A 23,239-nucleotide genomic window follows, 5' to 3' on the forward strand; every position below is an offset into this window, starting at 1 on the left:
CTGAACAGTGCGGGCTCAGTTGGCTGATGAATTACTAATGCATTATGCCTGGTGTACGCCTGGTAGAAATCGTACCAAAATGAAAGGAACTATCGACACGATGATTAATGGCTCTTAAAAAATGTTGGAACTTTGGCCTTTATCCGTCTTTTACCGAGTATATTTTGGAACAATGAAGTTCAAAGAACGTTTTGGATTTTGTGTGTGCATTGTTCTCCTCGTAATCCCTTTTATTTGGTTACGAATGCGCGTGGCGGACAAAAAGCATCCATTGTCGTTTACTGTTAGTAATCAGAATTCACGATTTCTTACGGATGAAACGGATTATAACGGAATCGACCATTCTCATGTCAATATACAACAATCAGAGGAAGGAACAAATCATCTCAAAACGAATCGTGTCTCTAAAGATGTGGATCGTTCACTAGAAAAAAGATCCGTACATACAGATACAAATAATGGGGAAAGGGTCGGTGAAAAGAAGGTAGAGAGAAATATTGGAAAAAATAACGATATAGACTACGAATTGGATGACCCCTGGTCAATATGGGAAAGCATGGTAAAGTCGCGACAGATAACTTCGCCAGATGATGCAGATGGGGTGAACATGATACTAGAGGCAATGATGTATAAACCGATTGTGGCAGCCGGCGTTGGCTACAGAGGGACACAGTTAAAAGCTACTCTAACTCTTGAGGGAAGACAGAAAGTAGTTTTCAAGCCAATGCGGTAAGAGCGCAAAGCTTTATGGGATTTTATAATTATAATTATGAAAACCATTCACGAACTCGAGATGTCTCTTAAATCAAATGTTTTTGTTGTGAGGTGCCTCCCTTAAGTGACAATGTAACCCTTAACAAATTACAATTTCAAATGATGTTAGTACAATATCTCCGAAGTGTCCTTTTGATATAGCGCTGTCTAGGGCCACAACACACTAAAATAGCTCCTGACTTATAGAGTTGAGGGGCCAGTGGGTCCTTTCTCCAACATGGTCTGTGATTTGAATGAAAAATGTTTGAGCATCTGACTGCAAAAGTTTGGTTGACTCTGATCACCTTGTGTATCTCTATGGCAGTGGAGGATAAAGTGTAGAACTATAACGGTAATCAGGTTCTTTTTCAGACACTAACGATTCTATCAAAGTTTAACATTGGGCAAATTTTGCATGGCTATGACCAACAATGTTATCACCTGCCAGCCTTGATCAAATACAGCTAGAGATCAGGGACACCATAGTTATCCCAAGGCTGGGTAATCATCCCACATTACTTGTATTGGCCAAATTTTTAGAAATTAAGGATGAACTTTTAAAGCATCACACATCACCTACAAATGAATAGCAATGTTATATACTTATTATTTAAGTACAAATTGTGTACATATAATTTTAAGATCTACAGAAAAGGACTTCAATCACCTTAAAATTATTGCTTATACTTGTATACATTTTTTTGTTGTTTATTTTAATTTATGGAGGACAGTACTGAATGCACTTCAACTGATGTTTTGCCCAATGCATCAGTCGATGCATTGATTGGAACCACACCAACACAACCAAACGTCAGTAGACAAACTAATTTGCATTAATGTAGTGAGTTCCTCAATTAAGTGTTAATAAAGACAGGTATATGTACTTAGGCTAAATATTCCCTTAGATATTGAAAGTATTACCTAAAATAGAAATGAATGAAGGGGGTAAGTTTCTAAAGAAACTGTGGTGCTGTGTCAGTGGGAGAGTATAGCAAGATAATTTTGGTTTTATGAATTGAGTTAAAATATAAATTGGCTATTGTAATGTTTAAAAGCTAACACCAGAGGAAGGGCTAACGCTTGAAATTTAAGCTTTTAACTCTTTACGGTCAGGCCAATTTACATGATAAACTCAGTTGATTAAACCAAATTTATTTTCATTGTTACCTGAAATAGGCCCAGGCTAAATAAAATAGAGCCAGATTGACATACAAGTAATATTTTTAAACAGGTACCCTAGAGATTTTATAGTAGAGGGAACTCCATATGCTGGTTTTGACAGACACAATGGAGAGATTGCTGCATTTCATCTGGATAGGTACATGATAACAGTTTTATGGAATGCCATGACAATAAGCCCTATTTATTACACGACTCGGGCAGTCAGAGGACCAATAACTAAAATCAACCAATCAAAATGCTCTATTGCCAGTCCAATATTCTCTAAGTATTGGACCGGGCACTTTCCCGAATGGTCCCGAATGATACCACACTTGTGTCCCTTTGAACTTCAGTTGTATAATAAATCTCTTATTAACCAAGCTTGCTCAGGACTGTACTGGAAGAATATCGGCCCTCGGTCTATTTTGTACGGACCTTGCTGCGCTTGGTCCGTACTGTCAAGACCTCGGGCCGATATTCTCCCAGCATGACCCTCGCGCTTGGTTAATAAGATATATAAATACACCTCCTTGATTCATATGGTTACTCTGCTTGTGACCTCAATCAATCTAATTGTTGCCAGACAACCAGATTTTGGCTCATCATCCATTAAAAACACACCTTTTTAAATATACTTTATACTGAAGTGTCAATCTCATGCTACCCATCTTGGACACAAGCACAAAACTTCAAGACTAAATATACTTTTTCATGCAAAATTATGTTAAAAAAAAAAAAAATCACAAAAGTGAGTAAATAAATGAATGATGGTGATCACAAGAATAATTGACAGTTATGGTTGTAATAATTTCAATTATTATTAATAACAATAAATATTTCAATCGTGATGATTATGAATTGTTATGTTATTTTATCATTATTACCATCATAATAATTATTAAACTGTACAAGGTATTTAGTTTTTATTCAAGTGGAAATGGAGTTTTGGTGGTGGTTTTATTTTCTTTTTATTTTGGAATTCAGTTCAGATAACAGTCATAACATTGATTTTTCTCTACCAATCTCTCCTTGAAGAATTTTAGGTTTCTACCGTGCACCACCAGTTGTTGGAAGAAAAATTAACTTAGAAGATGAAATTGAACCAATTGGACACAAGCGGCTTATGGACACATTTTTTAAGAAGGGTAAAGCAGTTTTTAATGGATGATAATCAAAGAAACTGAGAGCAGAATCTTAATATATACATGTCTTGTTTTTTTTATGATCCATGAATAAAAGTCAGTTAATCGCAGAAGAGTTAACACTCTACAACTGAACATCTTAATTAGCTTAAATAAATCCCATTGATGTGATGATTGTTGATTTTCTTTCAGATGGAAATACTTGCTTCTATGGCCAGTGCTACTTCTGTAAGAAAGAGAATGCTGCCTGTGCCAATGGTACAATGATGGAAGGCTCAGTAACACTGTGGTTACCAGAAGGATGGACTCTTGGAAAGTGGGCACATCCTTGGATAAGAACATACAGGGATACCAGAAAGGCTCTGTGAGTGAATTGTGTGATGCATTTTGTGTTATTAGTATGCATATTCTCCATACTGTTCTCAATATATTTCCAAAGGTGCCAACAAGGAGAATTTGTTAAACAGTTTAGGGTTTACAATGAATATATGAAGTTCATATATTTTGAACTGCGGTATTAAATACGTATGATGCACGATCCTTCGCAGTAGATAGCACTATTTATGCAATAGCGAAAATCATACCACAGTTCAAAATATATGAACTTCATATATTCATTGTATCTGATTTATCATCATGGGTTTATTACGAATCAACTTAACGGCCTGCTCCCAGTTGGCTTGTTAGCTCAATTGGTAGAGCGCAGCACTAGTATCGCAGAGGTCAGTGGTTTGAATCCCGTACAGGCCTGATTTTTTTCAGGTCTGATTTTCGCTATTGCATAAATAGCACTATCTACTGCAAAGGATCGTGCATCATACGTAGTTTAGGGTTTCTTTAGTTGATGATCATTTATTTCCTTGATTCTCATGACCTTAATGTGTGATTCAAGGGTGATATTTTAAAGAGAAACTAGATGCTAACTAGTCACTCTCAGGGGTTAAGGATAAAGAGGAAAAAGGGGAGAAAGGGTGTAGGAAATTAGAAAGAGATAAAGACGCTCTAGATTTTCAAGAAAAACAAACTAGTGGAAAAAAAGACTTTTCACTCTGATATGATGTCAGATTCTCCAGGGGCAAGGTCATAGGGACAAAGATGTGGGGAAAATGGAAGAGATATAAACATTATCTAAATCTTTCGAAATAGAAACCACACCAAAACTGTTCATTTTGGTTTCTGGTTTCTGTATATGAAAAAAAATGTTAAAGTTCAAGTTCGTGGCAAAAGTTGAGTACAGTTTTCTGTCAAGAATTCTACACACATTTGGAGTGGTTCTTACTTTTGATTGAATCTCTGCCTTTGGTTATCTTTACACAGATGGGAGACTGACGATAACTTTTGCAAGAGCAAGGTATTGAACAGGTCTCCTTATGATTTTGGTCCTCGCTTGTTAGATCTTTTGGACACAGCACTATTTGACTTTCTTATCGGTAGGTACCTCTTGGCTGATAGTATCGGTCTTGTCTGTGAGTTTATTACTGGATGCTCATTACCAAGGGAAGGGATTGTGTATTTGGTGCCGCTAATTCTCATCAGAAATCTTATGACGAAATAAGAATCCAATCTTTCTGTCTTGTTACGCGAACTCATGTCTCAGTAAACGCATTTAATGAACTGTAGTTAACTGACTTCCTACAGTTTGTACATTTGTTACACGCAAGCACGTGCAGTGGCGGTGTTTTGCGTGTTTAGTGCGTGTAATACTGCTGCGCGCGAGAGCAGTGCCTGGTTTTGAAAATGTGTAGCACTCTTTCAGCTGTATCCTTTACAAAAACGAATTAAACTATTCGCGACTTGGACACTCGCTAGTTCTTCCTTTGTTCTGTATCCTTCCTTTGTGTTGTATCCTTTACAAAAACGAATTAAACTATTCGCGACTTGGACACTCGCTAGTTCTTCCTTTGTTCTGAAATGATCTATTCGAGCTTTTGAATTTTTCGAGTTCTGATTTTAAATTAATCCTTGAGCATTAAATATTGAACTATATGAAAATTAAGAAAACTTTATCTACATGATTCACCAGGAAATGCAGACAGGCATCATTATGAAACCTTGAAAGACGAAGGAGACACTGGAATGCCATTACATCTGGATAATGCCAAGAGGTACGTGCAAGGAGCGCTGTTTTGCAGTGAGTCGTATAAAGTTCATAGAACATTTATTCGTCAGTTTATTTGATGAGTACAACGCTGCGAAAATCGCCAGATGTGGTAGGTTGACCATTTCATGTCAGTTAGAACTTTGTGGATCTCTTCTTAACATTGTGTTGCAAATGTCAGTTTAATCAAAAGCGAAAGAAAGTCCGAAAGATTTTCAGCCAAAACTGCTATCTTGATGTACCAGCCCAGAAATAAACTAATTTTTTTAAGTTTATCCCCGTGGATCACATCATTTGGCATTTCAATTCAACTTGAAGTGATATAATGTAAAGGGAGTGTCAATTTTTCTTATTTTTCAGCTTTGGCAATCCTTTCCGCGATGAAATGTCCATTTTGGCTCCTATTTATCAATGTTGCAGGTGAGAAGGAAAAGGAAACTCTTGATGAAGTTAATATTAGTAGCCTCATAGTAACACATGGCAGGGGTTTCATTAAGGGGCCTGGGCACCAGGCAAATTGACCGGTTGTGAGGACGGTTTTGCCCACCTGATTTGACGGTCTGGAGGAAAGTTTATCTTATAAAGAAGTTCAGTTCAAAGAGTTTTGCCCGCCTGTGAAAACCAGTTACCCTCCTGCAAAAAACATTAATGAAGCCCCTGACATGGTAACCCCTCTATCTTTCTCGTAAATATACTTGCATTTCTTCAAGTAGTACCTACAACAGACCATAATCTCTTGGTATCTGGTAATATAAAGTCATTCTTCTCAAAACGATTTCAAGGAGTAGGTTAATGGATTGGAGGAGTAGGTTGATGTGCCCACGGCACCCCTTTGAGTGCCCTGCGGGCACGAGCCTATAGGGGGGTCCTGGGGCATGCTCCCCGAAAAATTTTGGAAATTTGGATGCTCGGAGTTGCAATTTGGTGCATTTTGGGTGTTGTGAAAGGGGGAAAAGTCGTGTAATTTTTATGTAAGATTGAAGCGGATCACGCCAGCTAAGCGCACTCTGGCGGCTTTCCTTTAACTTTCTCTGTTTGTGTTTAATTTTTCTTGTTTTCTTTTTCATTTGTTGCCGTTGAAAATTATATTTTTTGACTGAAAAGAGACGGCCAAGATCGGAAAGGAGGCGGCTCGTTGAGCCGCCGACCGGCCAGTTTTGAGAAGGCTGATAAAGCGTCTCCTCTTTTGCTATTTCTCCCTGCAGTAGCGTCTTACAGACTGTAAATCTGCTTAGTAACCTCGAGGAAAGGACCAATCAGAGTTTTTGCTTGGATTTACCGATTTCGCTGAAGTTCCGTTTAGTTTTAAACGGAAACGAGGAGACCATTTCCCCGACATCCTCGATTTCTCGCTGAAAAAAAAATATCATTCCCCCTATTTTTTTTTAAGTTTGTTTTCCACCAAAAAATTTATCATGACATTGTGAGCTGTTATATTGTTTTTAAGTAGAACATCAGATCGAGCCCCCTTGAGCATTCATACGGACGTCTCAGAAGATACACTTCTGTTCGAGAGACTATCTATGAAAAGCTTTTGGGCAGAAACATATCTTAGGGCCTGAACTCGAGCTTTTCCCTCTCTCTCCTCCCCCCTTATTTTGTCTTGTTTGACTTAGTAATCCTTTACGCCCCTTTCAGACTTCGCCTTTCTACTTGGAACCGCTTTCAATCTATCGCCAGGGGAAAGACGCCTCTAAGTGAACTTTTGCGAAAAGCCACCGAGAATGATCCTGTGTCACCGGTTCTTTCCGATCCACACTTTAAAGCCATCGACAGACGATTGAAAATTATCATCAATACAGTGAATAAGTGCATTAGAGATTACGGAGAGAAAGGAGTTTTAATTATCGAGGATATGGTTTGAAATTTCATCTCAAAAGCAGTATTTATTTGGAAGATACATTAGATAAATCTATTTATCAAATGACCCGCCCAGCCCCGCTCGTGCAATCCCAAAGAAAACCATAGTAAAAGCTAACGTGTGTAGGGCCGGGCGGGTTGATGTGAACCAGTCCGGGAAAAGCCATCCGGTCCCAGTGCACTCTTTTTGTACGGCGACACTGTTCACTGTGGTTGCAAAAAAAAAAAAACTGCAAATAGTCTATTTGAAGAGTCGTATTCTGGAAATTTACATATTTATAAATGGATTTATCTTCATGTTCTTCGTGAATTTATTTAAGAGTACACTCTCTTATTTTAAACAACATTCAAATTTTCCTAAAGACATTGTAACGTCCATTAAGGAAACCAAAGTCAAATGCAGACCGCGGGTAAAGTTTAATTTACTGAGTCATATAGAAGTTATTTTAAAAGATTCATAAGGTCAAAGTCGTACGATTGATTTTTTTAAGGGAGAGAAACAGCCCATTTCGGAATTACCTTTAGCTTTTTTCAAAGCAAGTCCTGGTGCTTATCCTTTCATTTGATAATAGGTTTTCATTCACATGTAAATTAAATTAATTTTCGCAAGAAAGGTTGAGCACCAGGCTTCGTTTTGAAAATGAGGTCAAGTGTAACTTGGAAATGGCCTACTGGAATTACCTTGGGCCTCTTTGAAAGCGAACCCTGGTGCTCATCCTCTCATATCATGATAGGTTTTCATTCACATGCAAATTAAACTCATTTCACTAGAATGGTTGAGCACCAGGCCTCGTTTTGAAAATAGCTTAATTTACTCTTCAGATCAAATATGAAAATTACATCAATTAAACAGAATTATTAGTTTTGCAGTCTATTAACTTATTCCCTTATACTTTAGGTGTGAATGTGTCATTCAGAATCGTAAAGATATTAAGGTATTTTTTTAATATATTAACGTTGAGTCATAGATTGCCGTTGAAGCCCACTGGCTATGCCTATAAGAATATCGTCATTAGCAGTGAACGATAGCGCTAATTCGTCAATTCGTCGCGAACAAAAATACACGAATACGGGTTTTTCCCATGGGATTATATCTACCAATTATAAGGGGCCGGGTGATTTTGAAAAAAAAAATTCTGCAAGCGCTTGTTGGAAGAAAAAAATTGCATGCAGCCCAAATGTAACAGAAAAAAAAGAGCATTTAGAACGGAAAAAATATCCTGCCCAGCCTAATTGCTAGAAAAAAAAATTCTTGATGACCAGAAATCACCCACCCCCACCCCCGTTCAAAGGTTAAATGATCGGTCCTTAATACCTTGTGAATAAGTTATTGTTTGGAGTTTGGTGTGGAAAAAGTGGTAAGTTGTAAAGCAAAAATTGGCAAGCACGCGGATTTATTTCTATCACGCTCCCGGATTTTTCATCGTGTACTTTAACGATAGCCTATATTGTAAACACAAAGTTTAAATCTAAAATTTTTGTCGTATTGTCTATGGGTGTAATGGGACAGAGAGAAACTAATATATATTTGACACAATAAAAGTGATTTCGAACAAAATAGACTTTAACCTTAACACTCATTTATTTCTAGTATACGTACTCGCTTTATCATGAGCGCGAAGCCGTTTTCATGCGAGTACAGATGACACTCATAAAAGTCACCAACCAGCGTATATTTTTTAACCTCAGCGGAGTGCACTTAACAATTCGAATCAAGGCTTAAGACACTTTCAGCGAGGAGGAAAGACAACGCGGTAAAATATTCTAATTGAATAGTCATAAGTGATATATTACGAACAGCTTGTGTTCAAAAACTGATAGTACTTTTAATGACTAACGTTTAAACATTGAGCCTTAGAGACATCGGGCCGCACGGAAAGAAAAGAGACCGCACGAATTCACAGGCACTGCTCTCTAGCAAGCTGTAAATGGTAGTAAGAGAGGACTAAGTAAAAGAGTGCATCCCAAATCCACGCAAATGAACAAAACTATCGGCCGATGATCGGTAATTTATCGACTCCTCTGAGAATTCTGCTCGAAATAGGCGTTACTAGAAATTCCTTGAGCGAAATCGACTTAAAAGTAAGCCCATAATGTCACCTAGTCTAACCCTCTTCTTAAAAAACGTGGTCCGTTCTAGGAGCTCTAAAGCGGTCTTTCCAACGGAAATTTAACTGAACAAGTTGAATTTTTTTTTCTGAGCGTGCAAAACGCCCTCTCGGTTAACATAACTGACCACGAAGAATATTAAAATCAGCGGTCTACACTGCATGTGCAGAATGTGAACGCAACATACTGAAGTGTCAGGAAGGTATAGATATCCCAAGATCATCTCCCTGCAAGTTCATAGACTCGCTTTTTCATTCCCAAACACAACCTGGGGTGTCTGAGGCTGATCGCAGACCACTTGTGTTGCTGCAAGGGAAGCAAACAAATGAGCGTGTGAAAATTGAGTTAAGAGGTGCAGTGTAAGATTTATTATACTGTACGCTAGGCTTTAACGGGAGATTACCCTGGGCCGCAAAAGTGCACTAGTAAAACACAATTTAGCTCAGGCATCTGCCGAAATTGAATATACACTCCAGAGGCAACAAAGCAAAACTTTTCCTATTTCACCCCATTGACTAAAATAAGATTAAATTACATTCCAGAAGATGGTGACGCCCGTAATCCAGAGGGACGATCGAGGATGAGTAAATTATATTTTTCTAGGCTTAAAACTCGCGATTTTGTTGAGAAAGGGGAGCCGGGGGGGACGAAAGGAAAGAAACGATTGGAGCTAGTATTGCGCAAAAATCATATCAACCAGTAAAATACATAAGCGTTGTATATGAGGTTCTCTCGCCCTTGAATACTTACGAGTTGTTCTCACATAGCCTGTATGTCCGTGGCGCCAAAGCGTGGACAGCATCTTCTTTTTGTAACAAAAAAGCAACATCACTCCAAGTAAAAGACACACAACGAAAGAAAGACAGGTTGCAAACGAAATGAACCTCAGGGTGGTAGCTCCCTTCCCTCCTTTAGTGCGGGCAGCCATCTTGTCGTGTGACATCACAGGTATCGTAGAAACCAATACAGCAGGCGCAGTTGTCCTGTATGCAGTAGGCGCGCAGTTGATGGTGTTGACATCGTATCGACATATTTGGTTCGTTGGGAGGTTGGTCTGTGCTTTGCACTGTTTCTCTATATCATCGTCTTTACTGTCAGCACAACACCTCATGCAAGGTTTGCAATCTCCCGTTGTGGCTCGATAGAAGCTGTTACATGAAAAGTTGAAACGTCAAATCAGTCCTACGATAGGTTTTTCATTAAAAGTGCGCTTCACATCTGTCCTAGCAGGCGAAAAAATGATAAAGGAAGTTTTAATCAAGTCAGACGATGCAGACGAGGTGGAGTTTGACAAAAATCTCAGATCAGACTCTATTTTGATGATCAAACTTGCATTCATGTTTCCAAGATGAGAAAAAGGAACCTACAGCGACAAAGGCCTAGGCTACGAAAGTTGTCTCCTGCGGACAACTAATGCTTGAAGGCTCTAGAGTAGTGATAAAATCTTCGAACAACGAAACCGACTGAACATTTACTATTGTTATTACTAAATCGATACTGAGATGTATCGATTTAGTATCGATACATCTCAGCTTCTGAGTATCTCTTCTCGTACCTGAAAAACGAAGACAAACATTTGGCCTTTTCGTGAAATAACAAAGTGAAAAAGGTTGAAATGTGAAACTAAATCGGGAAAACGGCAATGTTATAACACCTTGTAGTAACGAAAAAAACAACTTTGAATTCTTCGAAGAAAATAAACTTTAACTGAGTCGATTTTATAAGGAAGGAAAAGATGATCCTCGATCAGTTAACTAAGTCAGTTTCTGCCGATGAAAGAGCTAGAAAGTGAAGTGATTATTGTTGAATAAATCAAAAGTATAACACGTAATCTTCCAGAGAGTTTCACCCCAGATACCGCTCTTGTGGTAAAATTCAGTCATGATTTACGTACCCAGCATTGCACTCTCCACAAACCGCATTCTTCGTGGCAGTGCAAGGGCTGATCGTTTCTTCGTTAGGGTCACAGATAGTGCAAGGCTTACACGAGGAGATGTCAAACTTATCCGAGTATGATTTGCCAGGTTTACATTGTACACACTGGACAGTGACGTCAGCGGTAATACGTGAGCCACACTGCGGGACCATGCCTTCACCCTCGGGACATTCAGGACAAGGAAGACATTCAACTACCTTGGGACGCAAAATAGTCAGCTGATTCCAACTGCAGCTTCTGTTACACACCACTGGCACTGGAAACTGATGATGTAAAAGTTTGTGCTAATCAGAAAGCAAACATCGACAAGTACGAGTTTTCATTTTATTTTTTTCTCTCTGAGTCCACTAACAGCTCCATATTTCATGTTTCAGCATAGAGCTTCGTCATGTTTTATGTATCGTGATCTAAGACCTAAATTTTCTTCTTCAAAGTTAAAAATTTGCAATTAACCATAGCTTTGTCTCCTTTTGTTGGTTAAGGAGACGTAACTCTTTCAGATTTATCACTCAGCGAAGCGAAGCAGAAGCACTTCAATCAATCAAAAATAGCGCGAATTTTTTACGGTTTTACCCTAGATCAAGGTACTTTGTACATTATTGACAATCCGTTTTCATTCCATGAAACCGGAAAAAAGGCGAAATAAACAAGCTGCGGTATGCCAGACGAGTAGAAATGAATTATTGCCGATGGCTAAAAAAGGGAAGTTGTGTTTCCTTTGCGGATTATGAAAAAATTACAATTATTCTGGCAATAGCCACAAACACTGGTGATATTTTTAGACCTACCGATGATAACTGGATATTCGATTTGAAGAAGCACCAGGATTTCACGTTTCGGATCAAAAAAAAAAAAAAGAGGCAAAAAACAAAATTTGCGTTTGTTCGGAGATACCGATTATCCATTTTTTTTCATTCCCATGTACCTTTACTTCTTTCTCCATAGATAATCTGATCTCCGGATCTTCATGGTATAGTTTATACCGAAATATAACTGTCACTTTAATATCTTGGTTTTCTGTTCATTTGTTGTCAAAATTTAAAGACACAATGAATCTACCATCTATCGTTCATCTTTTATCTTCATGGTTTACTTTGGAAATTGTTTCATTAACTTTTCACCCGATAAAAATCGAGTCGACTTGGGAGGTTTAATTTTTCCTATTTGTTTGATTTCGAAAGTGAAAGTAACCGTACTCTGATAGGCAGAAGAAGTTTGTAATACTCAACGCATTAGATCATCCACTGTTTATACTTATGCTAAGAAACAATATTACAAGTTGTTTTTAAAATCCTGCGTCGTATGTTGACCAAATCAAGAGATCACAAAGTCTCTCTATCACAGTCAAGTTCCGTGTTGGTCGACCACGAAAGAGAACGTAAATTATAAAGTCGATTAACAGTACGCGCCCTAATTATGCTGACTACGCAACTTCTTCAGTAGTTTTACGGAAAGCGAAAACAGTAATGCGAGCCGGCCGTGCAACAACTCAGCCTCGCAGCAACTCAGTTTAATAAGCGTTTTCCACAGAAGTCACATAACGATGAATATTATACAGCGATATAATTGGGCCAAAATAAATTCTCATCGATATAAAATAATCTACGTACCAAATAAACAGTATAGACGCTAATCAGCATGAATAAATCAGTAATCATGTGAACAGACATGACTGGCTGTGTTAATGTACCTTGACCTGTAGAAAACACGCAGAAATGTCATTATTTCTGAATAGTTTTTAGTATTGCTGTGAATTTTTTTTTATCTCTTAATGTTTTTAGCCACCTCAAGCGTTAGATTTTAGCAGCTTTGTTGCACATATTTCAAATCCAACCATTATTCGTTTGTTTTTTAACAGCGTACCTAAATTACTACAGCCCACGCAAGAAACATGACCCAAAATTTCCCCAGAAAGATTCACCTTACTCGACTTCTTTGATATGTATCCCTTGTTTATCATTTATTCCACAGCCACTTTTCTAGACTAACTCCAATTAACCAAAGAAATTATAACATTTTTTCCTTTACTGTTAAAATGAAAACGTTTATCAAACCCGTAAGTGAAATTTGCTTTGTTTGCATAATTTCAGATAACAAATATTTCACAAAAATATCTTGAAACCGAAGTAGTTACTTCCTTTTTTGTGGTCTATTGGTTTTCAATCCGAGTTTCAATATTTCGAAAGAAACTTTTCTCTTTAAAATTGCGTTAGATAAATTCTCTTGTGGGAATAACTCCCACGTATCCGCTATGCGAAGTCATCACTTCTGTAATCAGTGTCCACCACGGAAGAGAAGTGAAATGGGTATGGGTGATTACGTTTGACAACAAGACCTTCTTAGTAACGCTGCCTCGTGCATAAAAGAAAACCTCAGGTAAATAGATTTTAGAATAAAATACCTGTAGCTGGAAAGCTCTCTCGAACAATCTTCAGTGTCTTAGATGCGGGCGGTTTGCTTCAATATGCAAACAAAGGTCATTCAAGCGTGATCTACTTGATGGCCTTGAAGGGAAAAACCCTTTACCGAAAGTTTTAACTCAAGAAAGACGCATATCAAATTACTGATTATGCGTCTTCCTATTTTCAATTCGATGTGTACGTCGACAACACTAGTTCCTGGCTTTAAAAAGAAAAAGAACTCGTGCTCTAAATATGCTTTACTCAATTTCCAATTATTGCAGCGCTTTCGAGAGAATCGACAGGTCAGACATGGGTTGCATCATCAAATTAAGGCATTTCCGACTCCGCTACATCTTTGCCTTGTGTTTTAATGTAATGGCGTGATACATGAACTAACATCAAAAACTGACATCAAACGCAGTCTGTCTAAAGAATGAAGCCATTTTGAAAGAAGGTAATGACGTCAAAGACGGGATCCAGCATCCAACACCTGATCGGATCGCCCCAAACAGACGGCACATGGACACAAAATGTGGTCAAAATAAGCTTGTATATCTATTTCGCTTCATCTCTTCTTCTTTGGCGACATTTTAAGTTTGTCACACAAACATTTACCGTCAGAGAATATTGAGCTGCCAATCTGCGGATACGACATGTTATGTTATGTAAACGTCACATTTCCGGTTCTTTTCATTTGATAACTAAGAGATCACCTCCTCTTGGTCATGTACAAGTATCTACTTCACGAAGGGAAACAAAATATTTGAAACTGAGAAACATATACAAGTATCTACGAAGGGAAAGAAGCCATTTGAAAGTGAGAAACTGCCAAAACCCCGAACAGAGATTCTACTGTTGTAAGTTGAACCTCTTGGGAGACTCCTTCAGCCAAGCAATAGGTGAGTTGTCACGATATTATTTAAATAAAATTTTGGCCGCCCGGACCAGCCGTTTTCAAATGTAGATGATAATATCACAATTTTATGATACAATGTTGTCACAGCTAAGCTTTCATTTACTTACTAGGAGAACAAATACATTACATTGTCCCGTCATTTGTATTCCGAATATATGTACCTCCGATTTCGTTTGCTCAAACGAGCGAAAAATTATCTACTCTGAAGACCGTTTTGAGTGCTTGCATGAAAACGTTGTTTACGAAAGGCTTATCTCACCACGTCAAAGTGCGTTCTCTTGATTGAAAAATATTACATGTATTTGGAAATTTTTCAGCGAAACTCCTTACAATGTTTAAAGCTTCTTCCCTCAAATTTTCACTCGGCATAGTGTCCTACTTTTCTAATTAATGCTCCCTCGAGTCTTGTCCGAGTGATCTTGCCAATGAAGAGGTACTTCTTAGCATAACAAGATGTGGTTGCGAAGACTGATATGAATGTTTAATCATTTGTTTTATGATTTAAAGTCCCTAATGAGTGTAAATCGCCATACTATAAGTTTTCGTCATTCGTAGAAAGCGTGGTTGAAGGGTGAAAGGCAGATCTTTTGTTGATTGTCTGAAAGGATGTTGATAGGGCATGTTTGTTGGCCATGATGATAAAAAAAAATTGTCTGATCTTTTGACGGATAACTTAAGAGTCATTGTCAATTGTAAATTCAAAATCGCATAATATCGACCATTAATTACACTGTTAGTCTTGTGAGGCGACGGAACGAAGACTTGCTGCACACAGTAAAACACTTGAAATAGGGTCCACGTCCAGGTGATACTTTCCTTATTTTGTTTCTTTATCATTTTTTTTGGTTGAAAATTGCATGTCCGTAATCAAGTGTCACCCACCAACAACGAAAAACAGAACGTACACGAAGTTCAGTTCAGCATACTAATTTGAATTAGAGTCATCAAAGGTCGTGGGCGAACGCACGTACGTCCGTTGAAAAGTCTTAGAAAACTCCTAAAAATAGATGCACTAGCGACGAATTCGTCACGTACCGCTGACCCATCAGTGTGGGGGAATCCCCTACTAAACCCTAAAAACTCATACGCGATCGATTGCACCATCTCTTCGCCTGCGCTTCTGTCATTGAGATCGTTGGCCGAATGAAAATAAATCGACCCGAAAAGGGTTTGAATTACCACGGATTTCTCCATACGACAATGGAAAACCTTAATTTCAGCACCAAATCGTGCTAGAATGGGTAAGCAGTTAAGTCGCCGAGGTTCCACCTTTTGTCGATAGTCAATTAGCGGTCGCAACGACCAGTAATTGATAACTTGTCTTTATCGAGGCAATTCCCCTCTTATCTGCATTCATTCTAAAAGTTTGGTTATTTATATCTCGAGCAACCTTTTGAAAATTTAACTCTGATCTATCACGTTTTTGTCGCTGACAGGTTTGCCACATATGATATGAAGGGCGTCATTGAAGTAAGTGGAAATTTGTATGGTTTAGATGAAATGTTTCGTCATATTATATTTTATCATGGTGCAAAAGAATCTATTCGAGTTCTACGTAGAAACCTTGTCAGTATACAGGATGTTCGTGTTATGAACCTGTTTAAAAGCCAAACTACCATGACCCTCCTAATGTTTAATATAAAAGCATCCGAAGACAGATTTCACCGCGGTGGGCCATTATAATTCGGAGTTTAGATAACTGCGAATTTTGCAACAAACGTAGTCTACAAACATAACAAAAACTTATTGCAAAATTTTCACTTATATATACACCCATTATCGAGTAATCTTTAGAGGATATATCATCTTAGGCTTCCTCTAAGATAAGCGTCTGTAACCCATTTACGTGATTATATCTCTACGACATGATTTACCATTCATGTGGCAACCCCCAACAAAGGGGATCAACACTATTTCTTTTAAAGTAATCAACGAGTAAATGTTTGTAGAACTACGTAATATTTTAACCCCTCCTGCTGATGTTTTGTTTTGTTAGTGTCCCACCGTGTGTTAAAATTTTGGAGTTTCTTCTCCCCTTAACCTTCCACCTCATCAGAATTGATTTAAACTTGTACATGTACAAGTTTGTTATCAATGTTTCCTAGAATTACACCCACAATGGATTAAAAGTTCTCCTCTTTTTTTCCTTAGATAAGTGTGCTTGTGTTACTATGGGTGCAATTTCTGATAGAGTGTCGACCCATATCATGTCCTCTAGCGCATAACATTGTTAGGTATGGTCCTAATAATGAAACGGTGGGCTGTGTTCGTTGTCCAAACTGCCCCATTGGACAGGGGTTGTCATATCCTTGTGGATCCAAGGTGTTCATTGATTCGAAAATTGAATGCATATTTTGTGAGCCAAACAAAACTTACTCGGATGAGCATGGAATAAGCCACTGCAAACAATGTCAAGACTGTGGTTTAAGGAATGTGATTAAGGAATGCTCGATTTACCAGAACCGCGAGTGTGGGAAGATATGTCCCAAAGGGTATGTTTTTCATGATAACATTGATGGCTGCTGGGAAGTGAAATCAGTGACACCCACAACTATGTCAACACATTCAACTAAAAATGTTAAACTCATGGATCCTATTCACAAAGAAACAACTGAAACACACCCAAAAACAGAAGTTCATGACACTACCATCATTTCAAATCATTCTGTTGAGGTAAAGACGAGCAGCAGCCAGCTCCAATTCCCATCAGCAGGTGTTGATAATACACCAACACAAGCAACTTTACCAAAAAACGGAAATGATGCCTCCTCAAATGTGTTGTCAACAAAGGAAGTACGGCCTGGACAGGACCACAAAACAATTATCTATGTTTTAGCAATAGTACTAGTAACTGTTCTGATTTTATTAGTACTGGTGATTTTATTAGTACTGGTGATGAAGACTGTCTGCAAAGCAAGGCAAGATCGCTCTCCAAAGAGACATGAAGAGTCCTCAGGTAGGATTTAATACTCATATAATCTATTAAATCCTGGTTGTAATTTATTCCTTTGATCAAGCCTTCAGGGAGATGAGTTTTTTTGAAAAATAAAGCTGGCAAGAAAACAGAAGAAAATTTTTCAAACAGAAACCCAATTAACTGAAATTGGAACACAAAAATTAACATGCAGTTCTATGTTAAAAGATCAGTTACCCTGAAGGTTAGTTCAATCTTTATTGATTATATTTTCTTTATTCTCATCACTTGCCTGCCTGATATTGTATTGATATGGTAAGGAGAGATTCTGTCTCGGTCACTCATACGAGTGAAAGGGTTGATTGTTTATTTTAAGTCATTTCAGTGAAGCTGTCTCTCAATTTAACTACAGGTCATTATCTCAATCATTTAAGATCTGAATTCTTGTGACTCTGGCTGGATTTATTCACAAAAATCTCTAGATATTTCAATTTTGATAACTTCAAATTGTCTTACACTTAACTAGAGCTCTCCTGTTTATATTTTTCTAAGTCTACATGTAATTCTTGGTCAATTAAAATGCAATTAACTCAGAACAAACTATTTAAATTATTTGCAGATAGTGCAGAGGAAAATATTCCATTGGCTGATATTGATGCAAGTGAGGGTTCAGAAGCTAATATTAGTAACTCTACAACACAAGGTAATTCAAACTTAAAATTAAAACATCTGACAAAAAAAGGATTGCATGGACAGGTACAAAAGTAATTCCAGAACATTTCTTACTTTTTGTTCTTTAGCTGATATATTAAGTAACTGCTGATTTAGTTTTGCTTCTGTACAAACTTTAATTATCATGATACTGCATTTAGCATATCCAGCATGATATGATCAGCCATCCAAACTGTTGGGATTCCAGTGAAATAAACTTGCACAGGGTAGTTGGAATCTTAACATTTAATAGAACGAACAACTTACAGTGCAAGCAAATCCTAGCAAAAGGTAAGACTGACTTGATTGGCGAACTTGAGTCACATGACAACAAGCGATTGCGTGACAATAACATTACACAAACCTCACTTCTTAAAAATTCATGATTTAAATCGGTAACTTCACTTTAGAATTTAAAGATGAGTCACCTTGCTTTAAAAGGCGTAATATTTCTTTTGATAGCTATTTGAAATAAATTAAGGTGATATTTAAAATTTCAGTTGCAATTAACCATCATTTGTTCAAAAATTTTGGCTATACCAGTGCATTTTAAATATTTAATTATTAGATCTGATTTATGTATTCTCCTTTCTATATAGCATATATAAATTTATTCTTTCACAAATCAATAAGGAGAATTTGCTGACAAATCAGTATGACTAAAAGTTTGAATCTTATTCTTTTGTAGAAGATTTGCGTGATCTTGATCCTCAAGACAAGACCAAAGAACAACTGTTAGAAAAGGCATTGGTAGACACTCCTACAGGTACTTATCAAGTCAATTGGGTGCATAACATACATTGCACTTTCCCTTCGACTACCTTCCAGAAAATTCACCATAAAGTTGTAAATTTTATGAAATGTTCTAAACTATAGTTAAAAAACCCTGCATTTCCTTTGTGCTTGCTTATTGTTTTCTAATAATAGGTACATATTCTGTCATAATTTCTGAATAAATATTAGTTACTTATTACATATATTCATCTTCAATTATCCTTTTAGATAACAACTTATCAGAAAATGAGGTGTCTTCTAATTCAGACGATGCGCAAGCAGAGGATGAAATGAATCTAGAAAATATTCCAGAAGGTAATAATCAGTTTTGAGTAAAATTTAAAGAAGAAGGCTCGACACTACAAAGGAAAGAAAAAATTTCACACCAGTCAAATTTGTAAATTTTGATAAGAGGTGATGAAATAGTACAGTACATACATGCATTGCAATGATAACATGAAGAAAAACCATTTACCTCAAATGGAAGATGACTTTGAACACCTTTTGATCCATATATGTCTAAACACATTTACACAGTTAAATATCCTAGCCCTTGTACTTTATATACACTGCATAATTTAAGTAACTCAAGATAAAAAATTCCCAAATCTGGAAACTTAGTTGTTGCAATTAAGATGCACACCTCAACATGGTGGGGTGCAAGTGTTCCATTAAAATTCAAGTAATTATTAAAGTCCTTAAGACACGTACTTTTTAGCATTAAATTATAGAAATAGAAGTATGTAGAGGGTTTCTGGTAAGATTTGTAGGTGATTCTGATGCGTCTTCGTTATGTTACGAGGCGATAAAAGTCCAAAATTGTATCGAACTCAGGCTCCCCATATCTCTTTGGCCGTGTTAAAGAGTACTGGAACCCGTACACATGACATAACAGTAGTAACACCAAGTTTATCAAAGAAGCAAAGTGAGTGTGGAAAATACTGTTTACAATCTTTTTAGCCAAAAAATGCCATTTGGATGTGTAGTTTGGGGTTTTTTGAATACCCCTGACTCAATGAAGAATATACACCACTTTCATAAATGGCTGCCAGATTGATATTCTTTTGTTTAAATTCAAATTAGCCTCACTAGCCTCGCTTGAGATAATGCATTCTTTTGAATTTTGAACTGGAGAATGAGGCCAGAAAGGCTAATTTAAATTTAAACAAAAGAATATCAATCCGGCAGCCATTTATGAAAGTGGTCAATTTCTCTCCCCAAGATTCCTACTGTGACGTCATGGCACCCAGTCCCTCTTTACTCTGCCAGACATTTTATCTTCAGATTATAGAGCTTGATAAAAAAGTCAGTAAAGGGCACAAAAATTATACCACTGTGACAAATGTTGCAAAAACATTTTCTGGAGTCATTATATTTTGATGTAAAATAAAAAAAATAAGTGTAATAAGAACTTTAAGGGGGCAGGTTTCTAAAGAAACTGTGGCGCTGTGTTGGAGTAAAAGGTAATTTGCTCTGATGAAGGGCTAATGCTCGAAATGTCAGCTTTGAACTCTTTACAGTGGCCAATTCACATTATCAAGTGAGTTGATGAGACCCAAATTATCAAATATTCACCACTCCTTTTCTTTTTGTCATGTAGAAATTCTTGTCTCTTATATGGAACTCTTAATATGTGATAAGAATGGTAACCTGTTCAACTATGTTCAAACAAAACTTGATGCCATTGAAACCTGCACTCGCAAAACATGGCCTAGTGTTGGAAGAGAGCTGAAGGTTCATCCTGATACTCTAAACTTGATAGAAGCTGACAGGAGAAGTTCCACAGAATGTCTACTTGAGAAATTAAAAACATCAGGAAAAGAGCCCACAATGAGGGAATTTGTTAAAGCCCTCAAAAACTGCGAAAGAAATGACATGGTAAGATACATCTGCAACTGGCCATGGGGAGAGGTTATTCCAGCACAACAGCATCAGAACCAATCAATATATTCCAAACAAAACTCTCAGACAGCACAAAACCAGGGAGACTAAAAACAATGAAGAATTTGGATGTAGACATCAGGGTGCATTCTGCTTCAAGTGCTAGGAGACAAATGGTAGTCTCATTTGGGACAATAACATCTCTGAATTACAACAAAGACTCAGACAGGATTGAACAAGTTGTGACAAAAATATCATTGGACCTATAGTCTACCAGCTACAAGTTATATGCCCTTGGTCACATGAATGAAGTTCCCTGTGGAAGCTGTTGGCAGCCTGGGGATTAGCAGCCCAGAGGGCCACTGCAATGCTAGTAAAATTATATATTCATGTAATCTGTACATAGTATATTTAACGCCTATAATCATCTCAATTCAAACAAGCACGAGTGGAATAATTGTTTTATTAACAAAAAAAATGCCCCCAACATATTAGACAAATCTTCTCGACTTTATTTTGTAAGAAGAGACCGGATGTTACAAGGTACAGATATTAGATTATCGTATATTGGCTCATATAAAGCTCCGACGAAGGGCTAACGCTCGAACACAGGCAGCCCAAGCTCACTACTAGAAAAGCGGACGTGACTCTTACCGTGTTGCGTAACGTTTTATATTTATAAAGGTTTGCATGGGATGTTATCGGTTTGCCCTAAAAGAGAGAATAAAATGTCTTGTTTTGAAATAAAATGGGCTCACCTTATCGCCTTGTTGTTTTCTTTGTTGATTCCGAGCGTCTCAGGCCATTTTGAAGCGTTTTCGGCGAGTTAGCGCTATGTTGGTGTTCAACTGCTCTTTCTTTTAGCAGTTGAACACCAACATAGCGCTAACTCGCCGAAAACGCTTCAAAATGGCCTGAGACGTTCGGAATCAACAAAGAAAACAACAAGGCAATAAGGTGAGCCCATTTTATTTCAAAACAAGACATTTTATTCTCTCTTTTAGGGCAAACTGATAACATCCCATACAAACCTTTATAAATATAAAACGTTACGCAACACGGTAAGAGTCACGTCCGCTTTTCTAGTAGTGAGCTTGGGCTGCCTGTGGCTCGAAACGTCAGCTTTTGTAATCGTTACGGTGGCCAATTTACCATTTCAACTTTGTTGATATATCCAAATTATTTCGTTACCCCCACCGACTCAGCCCCAAACAGTTTCTTTAGAAACTATCATCCTTTATTTAACAAGAAATTAACAGTGATAAATTCATAATTAGGCAACTTACGACAAAAAACTTTCTGTTTTTTAAATGACCATTTGTCTCCCAAGGATTTAATATTGGTGGCAAATTCAGAGTTAAATGTTTTATAGAAAAAGTTTTACTGTTGCTGTGGCAAAATCAGAAATGGAATAATGTTGTGGTTTACAAGTTGGTCAGGGCAGACAGGAGCTGCGTGACCATTTCAAGTCAAACATATATTTAAGAATACAGTATAAGTATCTCAAATAGTATTTTTGAATGATATATTTGTTCGATCTTTTATTATTTAATGCACGGAACTTATTCAATAAAGAAATCATGTCCAACGTTTCCCCTGTAACTTATTACTAGTAATTTACACTGTTTATCAGTGTCCAGGGTTGTTTACAAGACACCTAGGGAGAGAAAAAAGTCATGAATGGAAGATGTACGATTTTAACAATGTTTCCAGCGAGCTAGAGTCATATGAAACGTGTTTTTTCTTTGGGACAACGGCTTTGTTTAAGAACAGTATGGGGTCATATGGAGATCGTTTCAAATTTTTCTCACTCTTATGAACTCACTAACCTTTCACAAGCCTTGCAGGGAGTCTTAAACTTGGATTTTTGAGAAAGTGCCAGCTTATCCACCGCATTGCAGAAATGTAGAATATTCAAATTTTAACAATCTGTTGTTTTTCTCGTAGTTCGCGGTTCGCTCAAACATTCGAGACAGAATAAAGGCTCATTTCCAAAATAACAACATTTAATAACAACAACATTACCACGCCATCTTGAAGGCGTGCTCATTCCTTGTTCTAACCACAATACATTGCGAACATAATCGTGACGCGACGTCACGACATGTGTAACGACATCCGCGTCACAGAAAAAAACATTTCCGCTGAATACTCCATCTTGGTGTAATTGAGACTGTAGTGTATTGTACCGGTGCCGCAGTGATATGTGTATCCCCATGATATGTGTATCCCTGCACACATATCACTAGTGATATGTGTATCCCCGCACACATATCACTAGTGATATGTGTACCCCCTCCAATATGGCGGCCAGTGATATATGTATCCTCCACCCCTCCCCCCTCCCCTCCAAAAAAGAAATGATTACGCCTGACTTGTGTTAATGGACAACTTTTAAAAATTATTTTTAAATATAGACTAGTGAGTAGCACTTCTGCGAACAGAAGTTGTAAAACTGTTTTTATTTTTGGACGCTGTTTCCTCATGTGGTTTTTTGTCTCCGGCATGAAGAAATATATCCGCATAAGACAACCTTTCCTAGAGATGAGAATTAAATTTTATTTTCTGCGTCCTAACCGCTT

General features: G+C 37.5%; 3 protein-coding genes across 5 annotated transcripts; 2 read left to right on the forward strand and 1 right to left on the reverse strand.

Annotated features, from left to right (window-relative positions):
• Positions 1 to 10: 10 nt before the first annotated feature.
• On the forward strand, positions 11 to 8,572 carry LOC111335521 (glycosaminoglycan xylosylkinase). The gene is made up of 8 exons (XM_022941445.2): positions 11 to 729; positions 1,985 to 2,071; positions 2,950 to 3,059; positions 3,249 to 3,420; positions 4,374 to 4,486; positions 5,080 to 5,161; positions 5,515 to 5,574; positions 6,793 to 8,572. Exons 1-8 carry the CDS (start codon positions 122 to 124, stop codon positions 7,016 to 7,018), a joined length of 1,458 nt encoding a protein of 485 aa, XP_022797180.1. The 5' UTR covers positions 11 to 121; the 3' UTR covers positions 7,019 to 8,572.
• LOC111335526 (uncharacterized) lies at positions 8,573 to 13,611 on the reverse strand. 2 transcript variants are annotated; one of them, XM_022941458.2, is made up of 5 exons: positions 13,461 to 13,611; positions 12,670 to 12,755; positions 11,018 to 11,322; positions 9,874 to 10,271; positions 8,573 to 9,429 (listed from the first exon to the last, which is right to left on the reverse strand). In XM_022941458.2, the coding sequence occupies exons 2-5, from the start codon at positions 12,727 to 12,729 to the stop codon at positions 9,359 to 9,361; spliced, it is 834 nt and encodes a 277-aa protein (XP_022797193.2). In that variant the 5' UTR covers positions 12,730 to 12,755; positions 13,461 to 13,611; the 3' UTR covers positions 8,573 to 9,358. The 2 variants fall into 2 exon arrangements, with proteins under 2 accessions (XP_022797193.2, XP_088615265.1); XM_088759139.1 differs by lacking the exon at positions 13,461 to 13,611 and adding an exon at positions 12,986 to 13,010.
• Positions 13,612 to 13,766: 155 nt separating this feature from the next.
• On the forward strand, positions 13,767 to 22,249 carry LOC111335522 (uncharacterized). 2 transcript variants are annotated; one of them, XM_022941446.2, is made up of 7 exons: positions 13,767 to 14,360; positions 15,814 to 15,847; positions 16,529 to 17,333; positions 17,911 to 17,994; positions 18,691 to 18,768; positions 19,005 to 19,091; positions 20,377 to 22,249. In XM_022941446.2, the coding sequence occupies exons 2-7, from the start codon at positions 15,830 to 15,832 to the stop codon at positions 20,766 to 20,768; spliced, it is 1,464 nt and encodes a 487-aa protein (XP_022797181.2). In that variant the 5' UTR covers positions 13,767 to 14,360; positions 15,814 to 15,829; the 3' UTR covers positions 20,769 to 22,249. The 2 variants fall into 2 exon arrangements, with proteins under 2 accessions (XP_022797181.2, XP_022797182.2); XM_022941447.2 differs by lacking the exon at positions 13,767 to 14,360 and adding an exon at positions 14,403 to 15,618.
• The last annotated feature ends 990 nt before the right edge of the window (positions 22,250 to 23,239 follow it).

This window comes from Stylophora pistillata, chromosome 4 (genome assembly GCF_964205215.1).
Source record: "Stylophora pistillata chromosome 4, jaStyPist1.2, whole genome shotgun sequence".
NCBI lineage: Eukaryota > Metazoa > Cnidaria > Anthozoa > Scleractinia > Pocilloporidae > Stylophora > Stylophora pistillata.

Bases quoted from the DNA above. Each gene is read 5' to 3' on its own strand.
- LOC111335521 (XM_022941445.2), top strand. From the start codon at position 122: ATGTTGGAACTTTGGCCTTTATCCGTCTTTTACCGAGTATATTTTGGA. The intron at 3,421-4,373 runs GTGAGTGAATTG...ATCTTTACACAG, and splicing joins AGGGATACCAGAAAGGCTCT to ATGGGAGACTGACGATAACT. The intron at 4,487-5,079 runs GTAGGTACCTCT...ATGATTCACCAG, and splicing joins ACTATTTGACTTTCTTATCG to GAAATGCAGACAGGCATCAT.
- LOC111335526 (XM_022941458.2), bottom strand. From the start codon at position 12,729: ATGTCTGTTCACATGATTACTGATTTATTCATGCTGATTAGCGTCTAT. The intron at 11,323-12,669 runs GTACGTAGATTA...TTACATCATCAG, and splicing joins GCGTCTATACTGTTTATTTG to TTTCCAGTGCCAGTGGTGTG. The intron at 9,430-9,873 runs GTAAGTATTCAA...CTTCCCTTGCAG, and splicing joins AGGCTATGTGAGAACAACTC to CAACACAAGTGGTCTGCGAT.
- LOC111335522 (XM_022941446.2), top strand. The intron at 17,995-18,690 runs GTAATTCAAACT...ATTCTTTTGTAG, and splicing joins TAGTAACTCTACAACACAAG to AAGATTTGCGTGATCTTGAT. The intron at 18,769-19,004 runs GTACTTATCAAG...TTATCCTTTTAG, and splicing joins ATTGGTAGACACTCCTACAG to ATAACAACTTATCAGAAAAT.